We start from the raw sequence: 17847 nt of genomic DNA on the forward strand, positions 1-17847 counted from the left end.
GCTTCACATGCCCCCTTCTCCCTTTACCGTTCTCATGGTGGCCGTCCGCCTTACATTACCGTAATACAGGTAATAGATACGGCGCACCGTTTCATTGGGTGCGCAGCCCATTTATAAAAGGAAAAAAGAATTTTATGTGCGCCTTATGGTCGCGAAAATACGGTACATAGATGAAGGGGAAGACCGAAGATTCAGGACAAAGTTTAAACCTCACAAATACAATAAACAATGGGAAGCACTTTTGACTTGTTAAAATCCAATCATTTTGTCCCTTTTTTGTAATTCCAGAACTCCCACTAGAAAATGTTTGTAAGGTGGAGGAGGACGGGGTTTCCAGTGACCAGCACCTCGATAACCTGGAGAGGAGCTGCAGCCCGGACCAGGAGGAACCAGGGCATCCACAGACTACAGAACTGGAGGAAGACTCCAGCGGTCAGGAGATGAAGCACAAGGACGTAGAGGTGGATGTCTCATTGGTCAATGTCGCTGATGTGAAAGTTGAAAATGGTGAACCGGGACCAAACTGTGGCCAGCTGCTGTTGCACACTTCTCCTGAAGCTCAAAACAAAGATGAGGAAGGGACTGAAAGTTTCCGCTCAGACTCCAGTAAAACTGCAGATCCGGAGCCAATGAGACGACACGGTGACCACGAAGATGCTGCTGTCCCGTCAGACAGCAACTGTAAATCAAAGCTGACCAGGACCCACACGGGGCAGAAGGCGTTTTCTTGCAGCACTTGCAGGAAAGAGTTCAGTAGAAGTTGTAATTTAATGGATCACATGAAGATCCACACTAACGAAAGGCCCTATCTGTGCGACACCTGCAACAAAACCTTTACTAGATCATCACATCTTAAAAGCCACATATACACGCACACGGGCGAGAAGCCCTACATCTGCAAAACATGTGGAAAAAGTTACAGGCTACGTTCCACCTTGGTGGTTCACTTGAGGATCCACACCGGCGAAAAGCCGTACCTGTGCAACACCTGCGGCAAAAGCTTTATTAGATTATCAAATCTTAAAAGCCACATAACCATACACACGGGTGAGATGCCCTACATCTGCAAAACATGTGGAAAAAGTTACAGGCTATCTTCCCACCTGGTGGTTCACTCGAGGACCCACACCGGCGAAAGGCCGTACCTGTGCAACACCTGCAGCAAAACCTTTGCTGATTTATCACATCTTAAACGGCACATAACCACGCACACGGGCGAGAAGCCCTACATCTGCAAAACATGTGGAAAGAGTTACAGGATACGTTCCACCCTGGTGGTTCACTTGAGGACCCACACTGGCGAAAGGCCGTACCTGTGCAACACCTGCGGAAAAACCTTTACTAAATCATCACATCTTAACCGCCACATAACCACGCACACGGGCGAGAAGCGATATTTGTGCAAGACGTGCAACAAAGGTTTTAGCCACAGAATTGATTTGCTGAGTCACATGAAAAATCACCCGGAGGAGAAGTCTGGTGACTCGTGACAAATGAAGTTCATGTTGTCGTCCTCTGGGGGCAGCTGTCCACTCCTGTCTGACCCACAGAAGAAGAACCCGCAGAAGTCCAACCACCACCTCCTGTGGCTGATGAGCCTAATCCCCTCCCCACAAGGGTTGCAGGTTCAACACATATTTATGCTTCTCCGTCAACTTGACGCAGAGGGAACGATGTGGTGGTGTACTTTTTTTCTTAAAGTTCTACATTGATTTTGTTTGAATCCCTGTTCCTTCTTAAAATCGTTATTATTTGTTGCTGTTGGTAACTTGCCGTCTCCACGGTGAAAATAAAGAGCTGTTAGTGTGTGCTGAAGTTTCTTTAAACGTCACAGTTTATTTCGATAATCTACAAAGCCTCTCTCACACGTCCTTTTTCCCGTCTGTTTCTTCTTCACTCACATTCTCTTTGTAAAGTTAATCTGCAGCTCCATGTTGTTAAACTTTCTCCATCTACTCCGTTCAGAGGTTATATATTGTGATGTTATACATAGTTCACTGAAAACTGTAAAAGGCTTTATACATTTTAAAATCTGAGCTGCACATACATCAGATTATCGTGATAATTCATGGGACACACTAAGTCAAAACAATGTTATTCAAATGATCCATGCTGTTATTGTAACTATAAATTACAACATATTTGTGTACGTTTTTCATATTATTTAAATATAAAATTAACAATATTATTGAATCACATGTATACAATCAAGTTGTACTAGATTTACAACTCGTCTGACACATGATTTCTTCTAAAGCTGATGTTGAGATCCGTGTTGAAGCTGCAGATCTGCAGGTTGGAGAGCAGGAAGAAGAGGGAGGATCATCGGGATCAGATTCCAGGAAGAGGACAGACTTTGGATTTAACCCTTTTATATCAGACATCCGTTTAGAAGTAAATGTATTTTTACCTCAACTCATATTTAGTCAGAAATAATCATGAAAAATGTAATTAAGTTCTAGTTTTAGATGGATTAATCATTTTATGGTTTATAATTCTGGAATATTACACTCTCCATATGTAGAAAGAGCAGCAGTGCCCCCTGGTGGTGAGTTATAAAAGCTCAACATAAACCCAAGAGTGAACAATCTATCTTAATGATAATAAAAACACAAATAAAAAAAGACTTTAGTGAATCAACAAGAGGAAAGTTGTCAGTGAGACAGATTATTGGTACAGCGTGATCAGTACAACCAGCATTTAGCTCAGAAAACAATGTTGAAAGAGAAATGTCATCAAATGAAGTTGAAAAGTGGAGACACAAAATGTGATTAGTAAAAGTCATAAATGACTGTTTTGAGTGCAGAATAATATATAAATGTAAATATACATATAATTTAAATGGGGGCGGAACCATAGTTGGACGGGTGTGTTTCCGCTACGACTCCTGAGGGGGACGGACCTCAGACCGAGCTGCTCCTGCTGACCGTTCCATTCTGCTTCCCAGGTTGGTTTTTGTGATTAAAAACGAACCAAAACTGTTCTTTGTTAGTTGAGAATAAATTCGTGATAGTTTTGACCGGCGGATGTTGCAGTTGAAAGACGTCGCCGGGTCTAAAACTGACGGTTAATGGAGAGAAAAGCCGTCGTTTCCTCCATGGTCCAGATCTGGGAGTCGGAGTTTCTCCATGTGATCGATGAAAGAGAGTTAGGCCCAAATTCCAATTCAACTTCACTCGCACTTCTTTTCTTCCCTAAGCCCTAAAAAAGAAGGGGGAGATTTTAGGGCACTTGAGATCTAGGGCACTTGGCCCAGGTGCCTGTCCCAATTCTCCTACTCCCCCTCGTTTTCATCCCTAGCCTGATCAGGAAGCCCAGAGCTAAAAGCTGTTTTAACTTCAGCTGTGTAATGTTTAGTCTTATAAAATGACTTGACAGGACGACCAGGTTTTCGTGCCACAGCTAGAACTTTTCTTAGCATCCGAACCTCATACAATAACTCTAACCGGAGGTCTTGTTCCGCCCCCCATCCGGTTACCTTTCAGAATAAAGTTACAGTAACAACACAATATATTACATCCCCCTTCTCAAGATTTTTTTTTTTTTCTTTTCTCTTTTACTGTTTCTCTTTACTAAACTATAAAGACCGTATAGAACATAAAATCAGACACATTTTTATAAATGAATAACTTATCACTGAAATAAATATGCCTCTTCAAGAAAATAAAGCCAGTCCACAGGAATAAACAACAAAACAAAATCTTACCCCTGGTGAACTCTAAGGCATAATAAACATTAAATCAGTCATACACTTAAAGTGTCCATTTCCACATTTTCATTCCCTGAATCTCAGTGGAATCTTGACCACGCTGCCTGATCTGGTCCGGTAAGGATGTGTGAGTGTAGATGAGCTGCAAGCGTCCTCTCTCTGAGTTGGTTCTGAAGCCTGAGCGTGTGAACTGACCCTGTCAGCCAGCAGAGTGTTGTCACAGTCCATATCATCAGTCACATTACTCTCAGCAGCAGGTGGAAACACTGTCTCAGCCGTCTGTCTGAGATGTTTTCTGTTACGCCTGAAGCTTCTGCCTTCGGGCGTGCGCACCACATATGAACGTGGCTGATCATACTCTTTCAGAACCACTGCTGGCTTCCATTTGTCCCCAGCCTGCATCCTTACATTTTCTCCAGTGTGCAGCTCAGGCAGCCTTTTAGCATGACAATCAAAGTATCTCTTTTGGTTCGCTTGCCTGTCTTTCAGCCCTTTGTGCACACTGAACGCCCTGTCAGGAGTGAGAAGAGAGGTGGAGGCTGGCAGTCTTGTCTTTAACCGACGCCCCATCAACATCTGGGCAGGAGACTGTCCCACGCTCTCCAGCGGCGTATTTCTGTATTCCAGAAGTGCTATGTATGGGTCACCAGCATCCTTCTGAGACTTTTTGAGCAGTCTTTTAACTGTTTGCACTGCTCTTTCTGCCTGACCATTGGATTGTGCATGACCAGGGCTCGATGTAAAATGACTGAACTCCCATCTTTCTGCAAAGCTCCTGAATTCCTCGCTTGCATATTGAGGTCCATTGTCAGAGATAACAATGTCAGGGATCCCATGTCTAGAGAAAATAGACTTCATGGCAGTTATTACACCCTTACTGGTCGTGTTGCTCAGCCTCACAATCTCAGGGTACTTGGAGAAGTAGTCCACACATAGAAGAAACTCTGAACCATTATTGTGGAACAGATCAGTGCCGACCTTCTCCCAAGGTCGAGTTGGTAAGGGATGTGAGATCAAAGGCTCTTTTTGATTACTGTTCATATTTTCATTGCATACATCACACTGCGCTACCACCTGTTCAATTTGTGTGGACATACCTGGCCAATATAGGACATCTCTGGCCCTTTCTTTGCATTTGACCACACCCAAATGTGACTCATGTATCTTGTCCAGCATCTGTGGTCTCAGCTGCAGTGGTACGATGAGCTTTTCTGCCTTGAAAAGCAGTCCAGAGGAAAAACTGATCTCCTCTCTGAAAGTCCAAAATGATTGTATGCTGCCTGGCACAGCAGACTTATCTCTTGGCCATCCCTTCATAATCATGCTTTTCAGCTCCTGCAGAACTGGATCCTGTGATGTTGCATTTCTGAACAGTTTGAGTTTCTCGTCTGAAATAGGCAACTGTGGTGTAATCCAGTTTACCTGCAGTTCTTCTTCCAGGAGATCCTCTTTGTGTTCATGAAGGTAAGCACGGCTCAATGCGTCTGCTATGTGAAGCTCTTTTCCTGGTTTGTAAGTGACCGACACATTGTACTTCTGAAGACGCAGCAGCATTCTTTGCAGCCTCATGGGAGCCTGATGCAGCGGCTTCTTGAAGATGCTTTCTAATGGTTTGTGATCACTTTCAACCTGTATTTCTCTGCCATATACATACTGGTGGAATTTTTCACATCCATATACAATGGCTAACAGCTCCTTTTCTATCTGTGCATACCTTTTTTGACAGTCTGTGAGTGCTCTTGATCCGTATGCCACAGGTCGTTCATCTTGCAGTATCACAGCTCCGATGCCCTCCGAGCTGGCATCCACAGACAGCGTCACTGCTTTGTTTACATCATAATATTTCAGGGTGGGAGCTTCTGTGATCAGCTTTTTTAACAGATCAAAGCTTTGCTGCTGTGACTCCTCCCAGTGCCATTCTGTTTCTCCCTGCAGCAGTCTCCGTATTGGTGCAGAGATCTCGGACAGATTTGGAATGAATTTGGACAGATATTGTACCATTCCCATAAAGCGCATTAAAGCTTGTTTGTCTTCTGGTGGAGGCATTTGCATAATTGCACGAATCTTCTCCTCATCAGGCCGTAGTCCATCTGCACTGAGTGTATGTCCAATGTATTTCACCTCTGTCATTCTGAACTTACACTTGCCTTTGTTGAATCTCAGTCCGTTTTCATCTGCCCTCTGCAATACACTCAGCAGCCTCTTGTCATGTTGCTCAATGGAGTCACCCCAAACCAGCAAATCATCAATAATGTTGACTACACCGTCCAACCCCTCGACCATCTGGGCCACAGCTCTCTGGAACACCTCGCTGGCTGATGAGATGCCAAAGGGAAGGCGCTTAAACCGGTACCGACCAATCGGTGTGTTGAAAGTACACAGTTTGGAGCTCTCTTCATCCAGCTTTATTTGATAAAACCCTCGGTTTGCATCCAGCACAGAGAAATATTTTGCACTAGGCATGCGTGATACCACTTCCTCCACAGTGAGAAGTGGATAATGCTCTCTTCTTATTGCCGTGTTAAGATCTTTAGGATCCATACAAATCCTGATCTTTTGTGGAGTGACAACCGTCACCATGCTGTTCACCCACTGAGTTGGCTCAGACTGCTTCGTGATGACATCTGATTGCTCCATTTTGTGAAGCTGCTCAATCACTCTGTCCCTCAGAGCAACTGGGATCCTCCTAGGTGCATGTATCACAGGTTTTATATCCGGGTCTAGCTTTATGGTGTGTTCACCTGGCAGACATCTAAGTCCTGTGAAGAGATGCTCATAGTCTTTCAGTATGTCATCTGTTTTCTCCATGCTGTAAAGTCTTTTCACCATTTTTAATTTTGTACTTGTCTCTCTTCCAAGTATCGCTGGAGCATCTTTCTCTATTATTTCAAAGTCAATCTGGTGTTTTTGACCCTTGTACTTGCAGGTGAGTGATGCTCTGCCCAGTGGCTTCATTTTGTGACCTGAGTATGCCACCAACCTGCAGTGAGATGCACGAAGCTTATTGTCATTTTTTATAGCCTGCAATGTATTATCTGAAATAACATTACAGTCAGCTCCAGTGTCAATCCGAAATGTTACTCTCTTTTCATTTATTATCAGTTCTTCAGTCCATCTGTCATTTTCACTCTGTGCTTCATCAACAGCTCCAATATCTTTTATTCCAATAGTCCCAATGAACATGTCTTCATCATTGTCAGCACTCTCCCGACTGCATTCAACTGCATGCATCTTGTGTGACTTTTTCTGGCTGCCTGCACGACAAATCTTTGCAAAATGATTTTTCTTTTCACATTTATTGCATGTTTGTCCATATGCTGGGCATTTTCGTAGCTCATGTTTATAGCCACATCTGTCACAGTTGATTTTTCTTTCTCTGGTGTTCATGGGGCTTTCTTTCATGTTGCCATATTTTCTGTTTACTCTCATTGTGCTTATTTTTTGCACACCAACTTCTTCATGCAACACTTTCATTTGGGTGGACGTCAGTTCACTGGCACGGCACACATCGAGGGCTTTAATGACCGTGAGATCTGCTTCTCTGAGCAATCTCGCTCTTACTTGATCATCACGTATTCCACAGACAATCCTGTCACGTATTAGTGAGTCACACAGGTATCCAAACTCACAGTCTTTCGCTTTATTCTTTAAGTCCGTGACGTAGGTGTCTATTGTCTCTGATGGGCCTTGGACACGAGTGAAAAACATGTGCCTTATATATGGCAGGTTTTTCCTGGGCTCGCAGTAGTCTCGGAACTTCTGCTTCAATTCAGCTATTTTGTCCTCCTCATCATCGTCGAAGACAAATGTGTTACTCACTTTAATGGCTTCTTCCCCCGCAACATGCAGGAAAGTTGCGCGTTGCACTTCTTCTGACTTTTCTGTTACACCGCTCGCAACTGCAAAAAGCTCGTAGCGCTGCAGCCACGTCCTCCAATTCTCCGCGAGATTCCCCTGTAGGCTCAAGCCCGGCGGTGGTTTGAAGTGTGCCATTGTCTCTCTTTCCAGGTATTTACTCTGACACCATGTAATGTTCAGTCTTATAAAATGACTTGACAGGACGACCAGGTTTTCGTGCCACAGCTAGAACTTTTCTTAGCATCCGAACCTCATACAATAACTAACCGGAGGTCTTGTTCCGCCCCCCATCCGGTTACCTTTCAGAATAAAGTTACAGTAACAACACAATATATTACAAGCTGTAGCGCTGTTAACATGGCACTTTATTAGGTTTTAATATTTTTTCAGGCATAAAGGTAACCTTAAGATCCGCAACCTGGGCTCAGTTTATCCAAATAACGCCTGTTAAGAAATTTGCTGAAATTAATGCTCGGTTATGTGGGTTTTGCTCATATCGTGCATATGTGTAAATAGTTTTGTATTTGTGTGGTTTTACTCACTTGGAAATACTTTTAAATTGTCTAATAAAACTTGTTACACAACAGTTTTCTCTTCTGGGGTTTCTCAAAGTAAGGTAATGTCTCAAATTATAAACTGTACAACGAGATCAATAGTAAAATAAGGATAGTGAGAGAATCTGCAGTAAAAAAGGCTTTATTTTCTATATTCAAATACAATTTTTAAAAAGAAAAAAGTAAACATTGCACGCAAAACAAAGAAAGGTGCTGTTCCATATAAAAAAATTTGCACAGAAATATTTACAAAAAAAAAAGTTTGCAGTGTATGTGCTGCTACTGCTGATGAGGTGTCTGGTCCATCATTTTCTCTAAAAGGTTCAGGAACCTGTCCATGTGTTCTTCATTTTTTTGACATCTTCTGTCTTCTTTGGCGGCCTCAGCTTGAAGGAAGTCCTGCATGGAGAGTTTCTTTTTTTTGGGGGGATCGGGGGGAAAGTGGACCTGATGCCTGAAGCTTCCAGCTTCCTCTTCCAGCTGGTGAGGCAGAGCTTGAGGCCGATGTGCTGGCGTCTTCCAAAGTGTTCTGAGATAAAAAAAAGATGGATACACATGTTGATTACACACATGACTGGACTATCATACACACCCACAACATCATACCAGGTTCATTATCACTGTATAAATAAAAATTACCTCTGTGCTTTCCTCTGAATTTGTCAGAGAGGACACCGGTGAGGATGGAGGGTCGATTATGTTCTGAAAAGAAAATAACAGTTAGATCTTCAGGTACTGTAGTGTCGTATCACTCACAATCAGGAGGGAACCACCGGTCGTAGCACAAGCTAGCTATAGGAAGAAGGACTGGGGAATAAGATTGTGCTTTTTTACTGCTAAACTTACCATGAGTATTTGCGTGGGATCTTCATAAGAGGCCAACAAACATGGAGGCTGGATTGAAGGTCTGGACCCAAAACCTCATGCATATCTTCATAGAAAGGCCATGAGGCTGCTGTGGCCTCCCCACTGTCTGTCCCGGAGCACACACACACACACGCACGCACGCACGCACGCACGCACGCACGCACGCACGCACGCACGCACGCACAAGATTATTAATAAATACTTTACATGGATTTTTTTTTGTTAAGCATCATCTCTTCAGCAGATAATATTACCTACCATAACCATAGCCATTGCTTACCTTATATATTTTTTTAAGATTTTTCCCATTTTTTGCCAATTTGTGCTGTGGTCACCTTTCCCTCCAGTTCCAGCTCTTTGATGAGTTTCCTGTAACAGAAAACAGTGATGAATAGTAGTTATACCATGGTTAAGGACCCCATCACAGATATTCTGCAAGCAGATAGCTAGATCACTCACTCCCACAGTGGTTTAGCAGCATATTTCTTCTTTGTAAAATTCTCCTCGTTGGTAGTCCTAAAGCTAAAGGTGTCGGACCTGATCCGGAGTCCCTGGAATGAAATGTGATTACTGCAATGCACAAACGTCCTCGAAAAGAAAACAAACAAACAAACAAAAAAAGTTTGAACTATGATAACAGGCAGCAAGCAACGTTATTAATTCGTAACCCCCCCCCAAATAACGTTGCTGCCTTATAGTAATGTGAAATATCCAACAAATTTGTAGAAAATATGAGAGTTAACGAGTAGTTAACAGGACACGGCAATGTTATCTACCCGACTCATGAACAGCCACGTATTGCATTATCTTACGTTAACTCAGAATCAGAATCAGCTTTATTGGCCAGGTTCTAACATTGACCAACAAGGAATTTGACTCCGGTAATTTCACTCTTTGGTATTAAAAATAAACAATAAACAATGTGGTATTTCTATGTACTGTTCAAACTGTTAAAACATACAAAAGCACTGTGATTTTTTTAATTCCATGGGACATTATACTTACATTTGTGGGTTCAATATCCTCCTGCTCTTTGCGGGTTGCCATTTGACTCAAAAAAAATGAAAAAATGCTTGCTTGCTCAAAATCGAGACGAGTCTGCAAAGCATGTTTTCCTCGGTCGGCGAGCTTTAAATAGACGCAGCCTACGGCGTAGTTTACGTAACCTACGACGTCGCTTACGTAACATACGGTGTCGCTTACGTAGGTTACGTAACCATATTCCGGCGCGATCTTAGCGAACAACGGACAATAAAGGGATTATGTACATTCACTGAGTGAATATTATGAAAGTAAAATATTGGTTTGCGCCGAGAAATGTAATCAAAATGCATTTTTATGCAGAAACTAACTCAAAATATTGATTTTATTCCCAAAAAAATAAGAAATGTCCTCCATGTTTTTTTTTTGGATTCAGTCCGCAAATGACGACTAAAAGCATTCTGGGAAATCTTCATACCCCCTCGCTCGCCAAGTCAGCATCTGAAATCCCTCGATTTGAAGGGGCTATTCTCAGCCCCTAGCCCTCGTTATGCCCCCTCCCCCTAGGTGAAAAGAGGAATTGGGACGACACTACCTTCACGGGAACGCGCAAAAGTTAGGGTTAGTGAAGAAAAGGAGGGCGAGGGGGAGTATTGGGACGCACCCTTAGTCTGGAGCCTGTGCAAGACATTTTTGACAGACCTTCTAAAGCTGTATTTCCACACTTATTTTTATCCTGTTGTAAGGGCCTGATTAAGTAATGGTTAATAATTTAGTTAAAACAGTTAAAAATGGGTAATGATAATTTCATTATAATTCATAAGGTTTAAATTAGACTAAAATTAATAATTTCGCAATGTGTAGATACATGATAAAGTCTTTTCTATGTTTTGTATTCTAGGTTGTGATGTCACTTTAATTTTGTGACTGTGGTTTCATGTAAGGAGAAGTTTAGTTTCACTTTCAGTTTGAGTCAAAAAATGCTGGAAGCAACACAGTCTTTTGACCGTGCTTTGGACTTGTAAATTACCTTAATCTTTTCAAGTAAACATTTTAAAAGCCAAGGAAAGTTGTCATGTCTCATCGCTCGCGTCCAAAATAGTGTTTTGTGGACTGACTCAAAAGGTGGTCCAAATTAGAGTGAACAGAGTGCCACTACACCTGTCACTTAATGGAAATGAAGAAATGAACACAGGCAGACCACGTGTTAATTTTGAACACGTCTGCTCTTGTTCTCTATCTTAGATGGACACGGAGAATCAGTTCTGCAGTCCAACTGAAATGGAGACAGTTGTCAACAGTGAAAGGGTAAGTTGAATGAAATGTAGACATTTGATGGAAATGTGTTTTTTTTTTAATACTTTTAAGATAAATACATATGATTCTGAAATGTCTTGCTGCTCAAACTGTCTGGTAACAATAAATGTTACAATAAAAACATTCCAACAGTGTCAGAAACATAGCCTGGTGTGTGCAACTGTCTCCCCCTTGGACAAGTGTCTCCAGTGTGTGGGACCTGTGTCCTCCCTCAAGTGGCTTGGCTATAAATGCAGAGGTGAGATATTAAATGAATTGGCACTGTCTGGTGAAAGGTAGTAGGTGTATGTGCTGTGTTCTGTGGTACGATTAACCCCTCTATTAACACCTATGGAGAATGATCCTGGTACAGCATAGGCTACTGTACCTACTATTGTTTCAGTTTAACTATGGTGTCATTATGAAATTGAAGACAGCTACCTTACTTTATTAGAGTGAGATTGATTGCAGTGTGTGTCATATATGTCATCTAATTCAGATTACATAAAGATGTTTCATTTTGCCTTATTGGCACTGACCAGTTCTGCGAGGGTCATACTGTAGGTTTTCCTCAATCCACCTTGTTCTCCACTTGGATGTGCGAACATTTACATCAATAAGTGTCAGTGAGTCGGTGAAGTGCTCAGACTCAGTCTTTCACTTTGTTTTTTAAATCAGTCACATATGCATCAAAAGTCTCTGATATTCCTTGCACTTGAATACAGCACATTTTTCCTTTGGCTCACAATGTTCACTGAATCAGACTTTTCGTCGATTCCGCTGGCGACAAGAAACCGTTCAAATCTCTGGATCCAGACTCTCCAATATTCTGCTAGATTTCCTACAGTCACAGTTCCGCCTAATGGTCACACAGAGTAATGCACTTGTTTTCAAATATACTACATAGATGAAGGGGAAGACCGAAGGTTCAGGACAAAGTTTAAACCTCACAAATACAACCAAACAATCGACACTGGGAAGCACTTTTGACTTGTTAAAATCCTATCTTTTTGTCCCTTTTTTTTAATTCCAGAACTCCCACAAGAAAATGTTTGTAAGGTGGAGGAGGACGGGGTTTTCAGTGACCAGCACCTGGATAACCTGGAGAGGAGCTGCAGCCCGGACCAGGAGGAACCAGGGCATCCACAGACTACAGAACTGGAGGAAGACTCCAGCGGTCAGGAGATGAAGCACGAGGATGTAGAGGTGGATGTCTCATTGGTCAATGTCGCTGATGTGAAAGTTGAAAATGGTGAACCAGGACCAAACTGTGTCCAGCTGCTGTTGCACACTTCTCCTGAAGCTCAAAACAAAGATGAGGAAGGGACTGAAAGTTTACGCTCAGACTCCAGTAAAACTGCAGATCCGGAGCCAATGAGACGACATGGTGACCACGAAGATGCTGCTGTCCCGTCAGACAGCAGCTGTACATCAAAGCTGACCAGGACCTACACGGGGAAGAAGGCGTTTTCTTCCAGCACTTGCAGGAAAGAGTTCAGTAAAAGAAGTATTTCAATGGATCACATGAAGATCCACACTGACAAAAGGCCGTACCTGTGCAACACCTGCGGAAAAACCTTTACTAAATCATCAAATCTTAAACGCCACATAACCACGCACACGGGCGAGAAGCCCTACATCTGCAAAACATGTGGAAAAAGTTACACACAACGTTCCCAACTGGTGGTTCACTCGAGGATCCACACCGGTGAAAGGCCGTACCTGTGCAACACCTGCGGAAAAACCTTTACTGATTCATCAGCTCTTAAACGCCACATATACACGCACACGGTCGAGAAGCAATATTTGTGCAACACGTGCAACAAAGGTTTTAGCTGCAGAATTGATTTGCTGAGACACATGACAAATCACCCGGAGTAGAAGTCTGGTGACTCGTGACAAATGAAGCTCATGTTGTCGTCCTCCGGGGGCAGCTGTCCACTCCTGTCTGACCCACAGAAGAAGAACCCGCAGAAGTCCAACCACCACCTCCTGTGGCTGATGAGCCTAATCCCCTCCCCACAAGGGTTGCAGGTTCAACACAGATTTATGCTTCTCCGTCAACTTGACGCAGAGGGAACGATGAGGTTGTGTTGCAATGAGGTTTTTTTTTTAAGTTCTCCATTGAGTTTGTTTGAATCCCTGTTCCTTCTTAAAATCGTATTATTTGTTGCTGTTGGTAACTTGTCGTGTCCACGGTGCAAATAAAGAGCTGTTAGTATTTGCTGAAGTTTCTTTAAACGTGACAGTTTATTTCGTTCATCTACAATGCCTCTCTCACACGTCCTTTTTCCCGTCTGTTTCCTCTTCACTCACATTCTCTTTGTAAAGTTAATCTGCAGCTCCATGTTGTTAAACTCTCTCCATCTACTCCGTTCAGAGGTTATATATTGTGATGTTATACATAGTTCGGTGAAAACTGTAAAAGGCTTTATACATTTTAAAATCTGAGCTGCGCGTACATCAGATTATCGTGATAATTCATGGGACAAACTAAGTCAAAACAATGTTATTCAAATGAGCCATGCTGTGTTATTGTAACTATAAGTTACGACATATTTGTGTATGTTTTTCATATTATTTAAATAATATGAAATTAACAATATTATTTAATCACATGTATAAAATCAAGTTGTACTAGATTTACAACTCGTCTGACTCATTATTTATTATAAAGCTGATGTTGAGATCCGTGTTGAAGCTGCAGATCTGCAGGTTGGAGAGCAGGAAGAAGAGGGAGGATCATCGGGATCAGATTCCAGGAAGAGGACAGACTTTGGATTTAACCCTTTTATATCAGACATCCGTTTAGGAGTAAATGTCTTTTTACCTCAACTCATATTTAGTCAGAAATAATCATTTGGAGGAGCTGTCCGGTTCTGAAACCAAATCAATCGATGCCAGGCAAATCGATCACCGATCACTATCAGCCCATTTTCACACGCAGCACTGCTACCTAACGCACTAATTCCCTGTTGCCTGTGCGTTATAATGAAAAATTAAGATGATTAATATAATTCAATGACCCTTTTTCATGATGAAAACAAGACTGCAACTAAATAAGAAGTAGTCTTGGTAAGAGAATAATGAGGAAATATATGGTTTTTATTAAATGTGAAAGATGGACGAAAGGAGAAATTAAATTAACGATCATTCAGCATATAGGACCACATTGTATCCTCCTGATTAGTAAAACAGAATCCTTCACCTCAAAAAAATATTCTGAAGTTTATTTAGCTGCTTGACCGTTTTCACTATTGCATTCATCAACGTTGTATTTGCGGATGTTTGGAGACACAGACGGTGTGGAGACCAGTGGGACTAACGTTATTTAGTAACGGGTTACAGTAACGCCGTTAGTTTTGCGGTAACTAATACTCTTAACGCATTACTTTTTAAATTCAGTCACGCAATTACCGTTACCAAACGGTGCGTTACTCCGTTATTTCTGGCTACAGTGAAGCTTTTTTTCCCCACACGCGGAGACCTGAGGAAACGTAGTGTGTGTGCGTTCAAAAACATGAGTGGTCAAGAGCCAAAAGAAGGCGAGTTTCGCAACGTGGAATTACAGCAATCCCTGTTTTTTCGCAGGGGTTATGTTCCAAAAAGAACCTGTGATAAGTGAAATTCTTTTTACAATTATAGAGGGCTTCAAATTGCAGAGATCAGCCCCGCCTCGCACGTATTCCACTGCTCTTCTGATGCTGCTGCATCCCGACTCGCTCTGTAGCGTCTTTTTATCCTAAACCCCGCGGTGCAGGTGGGTTTTTTCAAGAGAAGAAAATAGTTAGGGTTCGCTCTTTTTTCTTCTGGGCAAAAAGATTCTTATAAACCGACATGCTACCATTGATTATTATATTTGAGGACTGTAATGAGCGATTCATCAAAGGCTCCTGTTCTTCAGCTGCTGCTGAAGCTCATTGGCCGTTTCTCAGCTTGTTGCTAAGCAACCAACGTTATTGATACAGGAAGTGAAGAAGCGGGGAGACTGTTTAGAATGCAGAACACGATGCACAATGCAAATCCATACAGTACCTGCTGAAATGAAGGCTAGAGGGGCATGAAATGGGAGCATTTAAAATAATGTTTTTATTTAAAGTAACTAAAAAGTTACTTTTCATAGTAACGCATTACTTTTTGGTCTAAGTAGCTGAGTTACTGAGTTACTTTTTAATGAAGTAACTAGTAACGGTAACTAGTTACTATTTTTCAGTAACTAGCACAACACTGGTGGAGACACGCAGCGCTGCTCCTCAATGCACTAATTCCCTGTCATCACACATATAGGTGCTCGGGCTCGGGCACGGCGCAGGAGGATCGGTGCAGAGTCGGCGGCAGAACAGATCTAATTGGGGGGCACATAATAACCAGCGGGGGGGGCACAAACTGCCGTTCAAGAACGCAATATGATGTAAATGCTTAATGAGTTTGCCATCAACGATCACAGCAAACCAGTTTCAATTACACAACATACTGCAAAATCTCTTTTTAATACACACACACACAAGTGTATTGTGCACCCAAACTGCAAAAAAACAAAAAACAACGACGTACAGCCCACGTCTCTCCCTTCCTCGCCCTCTCCATCTCTCTCTCATACAACGCATACACATAAAAATGTGAACGGTGAATCTCCAAATTTAATTTGACGAAATTAGACAGACCCAAACATTCCACATTTGCGTAATAATAAACGCCAAGGCTGGCGCCATGAAGTCAATTAAATGCATGTCTCACCTTTAGAAGAGTTGCACATCTTAATTTTCCTATTTCACCATAGATCACACTTTGGGAAGCCTTCTTTATATTTTAGCGTTATTTCCGCGTAGATAAGAGTGAGTTTGATGCTCCTTAAAGGTATTGTGACATGAAAAACACATTTTTCTTGATTTTTTGTGTTTTGTTGGGTGTCTTGACATCAATTACACCCAAAAAACAACAAACTTTTAACATTCAGTGTATTGTGTGCTTTCTGGGATTTTCCGCATAACTATGCAAAAACGGCTCATCTGGTTTGGTGGCAGAACGTGACGTAAAGGGCCGCTAAATCACCGCCCCCTCCACCCAGCTCCCTGCCTCATCTCCTCTCCAGCGCACCATAAAGGCTGATTTATGGTTCCACCGGCACAGAGCCTACGGCGTAGGGTTACGCGGCGACGCGCAACGTACACTGAACCCTACGGCGTAGGCTCTGCGTCGATTTAACGCGGAACCATAAATCAGGCTTAAAGGAGCTGTGTGTAAGAAGAATAATAAAACGAATCATAAAATGACCCCGATATGTCAACAGACATTTAAAAATCATGTTCTTTTCAAATACTTATGTCACTGACAACAGCACTCAAGCCAGGATATTCTAGTTTAAAAAGAGGAGTTGCAGCCCTCAACTGATGTTTATGTTGTCATTTTTTGTTTTGGTCTGAAGCTCCACCCTCCACCTATCTCCCAATCACGAAGTCAGTAGCGTTTCGGCATCCGGGTTGCCAGCTCGGCTCTGATTATTGCAGCAGCTGCTACAAACGTGTTGGATGAAAACATGTCTAGCGTTCCAAAAACTAAAAGACCTCGTTATGAATCCGAGTTACGTCGTGACAAGGTCCGAAATAAAACCAGGATTTGTATAGGAGATGCTTTTGAAAGATGGAGACGGCTGAAAGCGGAGAGGAATTTGAAGACAGACGCCAACGTTGCTGATTTTCTCCTGGACAGGTAAGATTCATAGCTAAATGTTTGGCTTTCATATATAAATACCATATTTTCGCGACCATACGGGCGCCGTTTGGAAAGCAGCACCCTCAGTTTTGTGTAATTTCTGTATTTAAAACACACACACGGCGCACCGAACCCAAAGGCCCCGTCTACACACACACACACACACACACACACACACACACACACACACACACACACACACACACACACACACACACACACACACACACACGTGCGCCGCGGAACACAAACACAATCACACGAGTGTGCGTATTTAAAAATAGAGCAGGAAAAAAACTTTGTTTGATTGTAGGCTACTTTATTTCAGTTTTTACATTAATCAAACTCATCAAAGTCCTCATCCTCTGTTTCTGCATTAAAGAGCTGCGTACCCTACGGCGTAGGCTCTGCGTCCATTTAACGCGGAACCATAAATCAGGGTTCACTTTGAACGGCCGGTGTTGCACCGGTGTTCTGCCAATATCTGCTCCCTGCCGTTAGCCATTGATGACGAATGCAGACGTAATTTTCCCCGCATTATCTTTGGTTAGACACTAGTCTGTGGTAAATGTGTTGGTTGTTGCATATTATGGTAAATGTGTGGAGTGTTCCATAATTATGACAAAAACGCTTGTCTCTTCAGCTATTATGGTCCAAGCACTTCAACCCCAAGTAAAAGACAGTGGAAGAAGCACCACCTGACTGCACCATCACTTTCCAGTATTGGACATGCATCGTCTGAAACGTTTTCAAATCGGTCAGTGATCAGTGCCACGTTGTTTTCATTTTCATTTCATATTTGGAAGCATTTTTTGTCTAAAACAACTAAACTATTTATAGAGAAGACCTGCCACCTACAGAGGAAGCATT

General features: G+C 42.4%; 1 protein-coding gene across 1 annotated transcript; it reads left to right on the forward strand.

The window, feature by feature from the left end:
* Positions 1-332: 332 nt before the first annotated feature.
* On the forward strand, positions 333-3134 carry LOC133440715 (zinc finger protein 239-like). Its single transcript, XM_061718034.1, has 2 exons — positions 333-1390; positions 3107-3134. Exons 1-2 carry the CDS (start codon positions 441-443, stop codon positions 3132-3134), a joined length of 978 nt encoding a protein of 325 aa, XP_061574018.1. The 5' UTR covers positions 333-440.
* Positions 3135-17847: the final 14713 nt, after the last annotated feature.

The sequence above is a fragment of the Cololabis saira genome, chromosome 3 (genome assembly GCF_033807715.1).
Source record: "Cololabis saira isolate AMF1-May2022 chromosome 3, fColSai1.1, whole genome shotgun sequence".
Lineage (NCBI taxonomy): Eukaryota > Metazoa > Chordata > Actinopteri > Beloniformes > Belonidae > Cololabis > Cololabis saira.